The sequence below is a fragment of the Solanum dulcamara genome, chromosome 12 (genome assembly GCF_947179165.1).
Source record: "Solanum dulcamara chromosome 12, daSolDulc1.2, whole genome shotgun sequence".
Lineage (NCBI taxonomy): Eukaryota > Viridiplantae > Streptophyta > Magnoliopsida > Solanales > Solanaceae > Solanum > Solanum dulcamara.
This window is the reverse complement of record NC_077248.1, coordinates 2554892-2563239: the sequence shown is the minus strand read 5'-3', so window position 1 is coordinate 2563239 and position 8348 is coordinate 2554892. Positions and strand designations below refer to the sequence as shown.

Sequence of the window (8348 nt, the reverse complement as noted above, 5' to 3'; positions counted from 1 at the left end):
TCAACCTAGAGTTAAACCAACTTGTTTGCATGAAGCAATGGCTCCATCATACATATCTCCAAGATTGTACTTGTACTTAAATCCAATGTCCAACAGTTTCTTAGAAGAAAGATGAGGGAACTTGAATGCTTTTGTCATGACCTTCAAACAACTGCACATGAGCCAAATAATATTACACTTATAGTGCGTTAAAATCTTAAATGACAGATAAAAAAGAACGATGAGACGAAACTTACTCAAAATTAGGAATTTGGTATTGAGGATATCTACCCCTTAAAAATTGAGACAATTCATCTGGAGTTACATCTACACAAGAACAAATGTACCTCCCTTTAGCTTTTGGGCATTCCAAAAGAAATATATGAGCTCTAGCCACATCATCCACGTGCACGAATGGGATAGCGCCAGCATCATACTCAATATTTGTCCAATTACCTACAAATTTCCAACATTTTTTATACTGTCAATGTATATAAACGTACATAAATTCAAAATAACAGATAAAGTAGTATCGCGTGTACGTTATACGTACCTTCTATAATCATGGGCATTTGTCGAAGAACAAGTATTGGACATTGAGGAGTAACAAATGGGCCAAAAACCCAAGCATGATTGATACATACAAGATCCAAACCACATTTTTCTCCAAAATTTATTGCTTCTTTTTCTATTAAGGTCTTACTTATACAATAAAAAAACCCTGAAGGTTTCAATTTTTTGATAAAATTCACATCACTCCACCAACTTTCATCTACTACATCTGGACACCCTTCATTAAAACAAAGTGTAGCATCACTCGAAGTATATATCACACGTTTTATTGTTTTCGATACCAAACATGCCTTCAAAATTCCTAAAATCACGTTGATGGATCGTTGAATTTTTATCTCCTCATCGTCGTATGTATCCTCAAAATCAACAGAATGAGCAATAATAACCCCATTGCACCCTTCAATTGCTGGATAAAAACTTTCAGGATCTTCAGGATTTGTTATGAAAATTTTAAGTTTTTGGGATGCATTTGGTAATTTCTTCAAGAAACTTGATCCTTCTGATAACATTGCAATGCATGTTCCAATTAGCAAAGACTATTAAATAACATGTAACAAAATTAACAAAGCCTACTAAATATGTATTTTAGCGGCAATAGTTTAATTGCCGCTAAATATTCATTTTTAGCAGCAATTATTACTCTTTGTAAATGTCCTAAAACCTATATAGCGATATTGTATTCAATGACAATTAACTATTGCTGGTAAAGGCTTTAACACTTTTTATTAATGTATACATTTAATCCCGCTAAAAGTTATTTTTTCTGTAGTGTTAGTTGTTTTCCTTTTCTACCTGAATTATCACCATCTATATATGTATACACCTCTCGAAACTGATTAAGCTAACTATCAGCTGTTCTCTTTTCCTACTTGGACTATCACCATTTACTTAACTTGGTGTGCTAATAGATGGTGATAGTTTAGACATGAAAAGAAAACAATTATTAGTTAAAGTGCAAAATAATTGATAGTTCAGATATGTTTCTGATTATTATCTCATTTTTATAGGACTTAAAATTCACTTGGAACTTCATCAAAATCAAGAGCTAATCCATTAATTAATAACAAAAAAACATACATACCTTGATCCAAATTATTATTAATGGTGGTATTAACAGAATAGCCAGATTGAAGGAGCCTCATTATCAACCAAGATGTTACATAACCTGTTCCACCAGTTACACATACAAGTCCCTTGTCATTAATCTTCTCCATATCTTTGATATTTTTTCTCTCTTTCTTTTGTCTAATTTTTTTTCCTTAGTTTGAAGTATGTTTGGGTGTGTATGCCCATATATATACATGACACAATATTTTATATATATTATATATAAATCACACTAGGGAAACTTGTCTTCTTTATCATGATAAGTGTCACTTTTTACCTGGAATCAAATAATAATATTTAGAGAATCAAAATTAGCCTATGAAAATATATTTTTTTATTTTTTATTAAATACTAAAAAAATTATAAAATTACAAATAAATGTGTTCAAATACAATTAATTCAACCCGTCTAATAAAGGAAATTATATCTTCATATTCAATTATGAACAAAGATTCTATAAAGATTTTGTTTATATTATTTACTAATATTCTATGTTATAATTTACAAAATATAGTTGTAATAAACAACATGGCACACGTGTTGTCCAAATTCCATGTTCAAGATATTTGATCAACAATAACATAGATAGCCCAACCACTACCATGTTCTAGAATGTTACTATCCATCAACAACTCCTAGTTTAAATTTTACATAATAATTATTCTGAAAATAGAAAAGTAACACAACTGTAATGATATCACTAAAAATATATTCCAATCATTTTTTCTCTTTTCATTCGAGAAGCTTGGACAAGAGAAAGTTGTTCGGATGGTAAGCATCTTTTACTTTCAATTTTAATGGTAAGCATTTTTTACTTTCAATAAGTCTCGCTACAACAATACATTCAGTGAAATCTCATAAAGCGGGATCAACCTAGAGTTAAACCAACTTGTTTGCATGAAGCAATGGCTCCATCATACATATCTCCAAGATTGTACTTGTACTTAAATCCAGTGTCCAACAGTTTCTTAGAAGAAAGGTGAGGGAACTTGAATGCTTTTGTCATGACCTTCAAACAACTGCACATGAGCTAAACAACAAATTTCAATATATTTGTCTGATCAAATAATATGGATGTAGCTGAGGGGAGTAATTACAATTTAGTCGCGTAGCTGAGGGGAGTAATTACGCTCTCGACTAAATCGATTCGTGTTGGAAAGTTCCACAACTTTCTAATAAAGGTGATTTCGTATCTTAGAAAATTCGAACTCGAAACCTCTTGGTTAAGAATGAAGGAATACTTACTAATCGACCACAACCCTTGTTGGCGGGGAGAGTTGAGAATTACTAGTGAATAGATGGTGTAATTCTAGGATTTCTTTCCTTTTCTATTATTCTTATTTTTTATTTTTACCTTTTAAGTAGTTTTAGTTCTCAAAATATATTTTTCTTCTTACATTATTTATCTTCATTTTTCTTTTTATTTAACACTACTACATTATTATTTTAATTTTAAAACTACACACACATGGTGTTCATATGGTGTGGTCTATGTACTGTGAAAAATGGAATGGGACTATATGCTGTGCACACATCTCAAGTTTGAGTGGGAACAGAACAATTCTTAAAAGAAATATTCTCCCTGGACAATGCTTAAAAAATTATAGATAAGAAGATAATTTTACTAATTCACTGCTTGAAAAAACTCTTGAGAATTTTACAAATAAATGTGAATATAAAAATTTTTAATTAATGCTTTCTTGATTTTAGTAAGGTGGATAACTAATATATGACAATCATTTTTATTATAACGATCTACTAATATGGGACGGAGGGAGTATGAAATGCACAATATGTTTTATGAAGTACTCTCTCCATCCAACAATAGTTGTTCATTATACTAAAAATAGATGTTCAACAATACTTGTCCAGTTTGAAAAATCAATGAATTATTTTCCCATTTTGTGTTCATTGTACCCTTACTATTAAATACTATTCAATATCTAATACATTTTTCAAAGCATTAAATTTAATATATTCAAAGGGTAATATAGTAATACTATTTCTATTATTTATTGTTTCTTAAGGTACATGTCTCAAGTTAATAGTGGATAACTATTGTTGGACGGAGGGTGTCATGCCCCGAGAGGATATCCTAGGCGTGACCGTCACTCGAAGACCATTGTTAGCCCCCAAGCGAACCAAGACCATTGTTGGCCCCCAAGCGAACCACTTGGTCTGATCACATATTCAATCACTCAGAGGAAGACTCAACATGAATTTAAAAGACATTCAAGTGGGCTGACCAACTCAACATTTCGAGAAGAATAATGTATTTACAACAAATCTCAAATCAACTCCATATCATAAGGATAGTTTTGAAAACCAAAACATCTGCTTGACACTATCGTCTATCTGTCTATGAACCCTCTATACTATCAAGAAGGTGTCAATGACAAGCTCATGGCTATCCAAAAGAAAATACTCAAAAAAACAGATAATAACTCAAGAGTGCCTCTGGAAACAAGGAGGACTCCCCAAAAGCTGAGAGTAGAAATGATCTTAAACTATGCGTCTGTTGCGGATCTCTAATACCTGTATCTGCATCATAAAACAATACAGGCCAAATGACGTCAGTACATAAAATGTACGAGTATGTAATATATCTGAAAGGAAACTTACTCAAAGATACTCAACTCTGAAAATAACTCAACTCAATAAAGATGCAAGTTCAAAAATATGTATTGTCTTTCAATCGACTCCATCATAGTTTTTCAAATCGACTCAATTGTATGCAATCTCAATCAAATCAAATCATTCATTTTGTATTATTATTAGGGAGTTTCTCTAACCGATAACTATCACCATATGAGCGAATGATGTAAAACGAAATGGTGTCGTTGCCACACCCGTCTACTACTTTGCCAGGGTAAGGGACGGATCAATATCATTGGATCCACAATCAAACAAAGTCCATCATTACGGGACTTAGGTTTAACCCTCCATCCTACATTAGCTACGTAGTTTATGGGGTTCGAGTTATAAATACTCTTATCCAAATCGTTGTTCAATACTACTGCTAAAATATATGATGTTCATATCTATTAGGTAAAATATTCAAATTATCTCATCTGGTCTCATTGGACCCTTTTCAAAACTCAATCTTATCTGGAATCATCATGTCTTTTCATTTAAAAATATGCTTTCAAACTTAATCAGATATCCTCAAAAATCTATCTCAAGCAATCATTTATACTCAAAATGCTCATGTTTAAAATAATAGAAGTTTAAGAACCTTTTAAACTAAATTCATGCTCATTTAAGACGTTCACAAATCATGCTTTAAGACTCAATAGAATTATGAATGACTCAAGAACTCAATTCTTATGAAAACTCAAACTCATTTAAAATCAATGTTCATGCTCAAACCATCAAATTCTTTTAGTAAAATATGTTTTCAAAATCATTCACATCTCGTCAAAACTCATCTCGATTTCAATCTATCATGTTCGATCCTCATACTCGTTTAGACTCTATAAAAAAATAAAAAAATAATATATATATATATATATTAGTTCAAATCACTCTCTTTATCAATGCATAAAAGTTATTATCTTTACTCAAAAATATGTATGTAAAAGTCATGACTATCAAATCAACTAGGGTTCAAGGGAAAGTAGCCATAAATAACAATTTCAATCAATTGAGAGGTAGAAAACAACAATGATCTCAATACATAATTATACGAAACTCAATAGAAGAAGAATTAACTCAATCGGAATTCAAGAAACTAAATTAGACTCAATTCATTCTCAACAATCGATAGAATTAGATGTAGGGCACGTGGATGAACTCAATCCACGTTATGAGTAGCCTTACATACCTGGAAGATTGATATTACAATCAAAACTCGAAAAACAATAGCTTTCTTTGAGGAAACCTTCGATCTTAGAACCTCGATGCTTGACCTCGAGAAAAGAAACTCTTTTATGAAGTTCTTAGAGTGGAAGAACTAGGAAAAACTTTGTATGAAAAGTTTCTCTTCGTATCTTGAAATTTTTAACTTGAAAGCCTTAGGGTTCTTGATGAAGAAGAGGAACCCTTGGTTAGTTTTGAGAGAGTTTCTTGAGACTAGATTATTTGGATTGATGATTATGAGAGGAAAACAAGTAGTGGAATGATACATTCCTTCAAAACACTCAAAAATGACTTAGATTAGGATTAAAAAGCTTTGAAAAGGACCAAATTGACTCTAGAACGTGTCCAGAAAGTTGCTGAAAACAAGGTGTACGAAACCTTCACGGAAGACTCTACGGGCCGTGAAAGTGTTTAAGACCCGTAAAGGGGTTTCGTAAAAACATTCTGCTCGATAGGGCTTCACTAAAATGGGCATAACTCTTTACTCCAAACTCAGAATAAGAAAAACTCGGTGGCTTTGGAAAGATGACTCAAAGACCTTCAATTTGATAGGTCATGGGCCACCTAATTCTTTATATTATAGGATATATAATCATTTGAAGTTGACCTAAGTAAAATCTTTTACCGAAACTCAATCGATAAGGAAGCTTTCAACTCGACTTTGTACTAGAGGATCCTTATGACCTTAATTCATATCCAAATCTATTCTCACACTAAAGAATTAACCTCCACACATGCACACAATTATAAATCATTCGGTACAATCCATACCCCTATGAAGGATGGTTCAGTCTTAACTTTAAAAAAATTTGAGATGTTACAGAGGGGTAAGACGCAAGAACCTTCTTGAATTATGGAGAAATGGTTAATTACATATTTAAATTATGGGGTTCTATTATCTTCTTAAACTTAATCTATTAAGATAGTATTTTTTTTTGTATTTTAACCTGTTTCATTTATTAAGATAATGTTAGTGTATAGTTAAGTGTGCTTTTACACTGATTTTTATATTTATGAAGCTGCATCACTCATTTTTATATCTATCAAAATTATTCTATATATTTTGCATAGATTTTCTTTCTTTATAAAGTTGGTATTTTACACAAGTTCTCTTCATTTTTTTGGTGTATGGACCTTACAAGTCGTTCTTGTTCATTCCATTTGGTCAAAACTGGACCAAAACAATAGCCAAAATTAGACAAAAAATTAATCAGAAACTACGTGTCGGAGTCAGAATTTCAATTAAAGAGTGTCAAAAATATAAAAAAGTAAAATTGCGTAGAAGCCTAGGAGTGTCAATATATAATAGATATACATAAACAAATATTTTTATCTAACTACATAAATTTCTCGGATGAAGGGGTGTTGGTCGACACCCCTCAAGTATGTGTGGCTCCGCCACTGCTTATTGAGTGTATTAAAATCTTAAATAACAGATAAAAAAAATAATGAAACTTAATCAATAGTTAGAATTATATGCGATAACGCCAGAATCATACTCAATATTTGTCCAATGTTAATAGATTAAGCTATATGTAATTATAAAAGTTCATTTGATTCTTGGGTTATGCTGCCATAAGAAATAATTAAAAGCTAGTCATATGGTGCAAACATCACTTGAGAATAAGACTAATTTGAATTGAAGAATAAAAAAAGAAAGAAGTTTAAAAATTCAAAACTTCTTCTATCATTTAATCATTGCTTTAATTAGTCTATATTTTTACTATATTAAATCACTTCACCCTACGTACAAAATATATGGAAGTGTAAATTCTTCCTTTAAAAAGTACACTCATAAGAAAATCAGTCAATACGAGAAAATATGAAATAATTCTGCAAAATGGGTAGCAAAATTTGATGAATTTAAATTACATACATCAATTGGGTCATAATTTTTTGCGAAACTTACATATATATAGATATGTTATATTAAGAAAATATTTACCATTTATAGCAATAACATTTGTTTTCACTGGACACTTATATTATAGTTTGAATATATATTATCGAGAATAATTTATAAAACACATATCATACAAGTTTTATTCATAGATAATACATTTATCACACTTTTATACATTTAAAATGCATTGTGTCTATTTCTTACCAACAACACAACATAATATATTTTAAAATACTTATAATACATTTATATTGCATGCATAATTCACTTAATACATAACAGATTTATCACGGTATTGTTATGTATTGCCATATATGATAATAAATAAAAAGTATCGCTAAAATCAATAATTATTTATTAACAAATACTCACCCAAATAACTTTTCCTAAATTTTTTTACACAATTAGTATAAATTTACTTATTATTCCAGGTTATTTCATCATTTAATATATGTTACCAATCAACGCTACTTAAACAAAATTACATGCAATTAACCTTTTAAGTAATCTATAATTGTACAAATATCTTTTACATTATCAATGAGTAGATAATCTCTTTTTTTATAACCGAGAAATTCATGTAGACCCTCTTCGTTTTTTGTCGAGCCTAGTTCTCCATGGCATGAACATCTTTGATTGGATGAAGACAGATATATAGAAAGTGAGTAAGACAAACAGAAACCTTCAAAATATGGGGATAGTGAGTCACCCTTTTACCCTTCTCTACTTGAATACGAGGTTTACTTTAAATAAGAGGTTTACTTCACATGGCACAAGACTCGAACCTGTGATCTGATCTAAGCTAAAAGTCCCTCAACTTTGAGAACTTTTTTTTGAGATAAGGATAACTTGATATTCACAAGAAATTCATCATCCAAGAGATGATGAATTGAAAACTTACATCCCACAAGGTGATGTGCACACCCTC

General features: G+C 30.8%; 1 protein-coding gene across 1 annotated transcript; it reads right to left on the bottom strand.

Annotated features, from left to right (window-relative positions):
- LOC129876723 (vestitone reductase-like) lies at nucleotides 1-1826 on the bottom strand. Its single transcript, XM_055952212.1, has 4 exons — nucleotides 1634-1826; nucleotides 533-1051; nucleotides 237-435; nucleotides 1-151 (listed from the first exon to the last, which is right to left on the bottom strand). The coding sequence occupies exons 1-4, from the start codon at nucleotides 1764-1766 to the stop codon at nucleotides 1-3; spliced, it is 1002 nt and encodes a 333-aa protein (XP_055808187.1). The 5' UTR covers nucleotides 1767-1826.
- Nucleotides 1827-8348: the final 6522 nt, after the last annotated feature.

What these genes read in the sequence shown, in the direction of transcription:
- LOC129876723 (XM_055952212.1), bottom strand. Translation starts at nt 1,766, where the DNA reads ATGGAGAAGATTAATGACAAGGGACTTGTATGTGTAACTGGTGGAACA. An exon ending in AATGCCCATGATTATAGAAG is followed by an intron (nt 436 to 532) that starts GTACGTATAACG and finishes GGAAATTTGTAG; the next exon opens with GTAATTGGACAAATATTGAG. An exon ending in TACCAAATTCCTAATTTTGA is followed by an intron (nt 152 to 236) that starts GTAAGTTTCGTC and finishes GCTCATGTGCAG; the next exon opens with TTGTTTGAAGGTCATGACAA.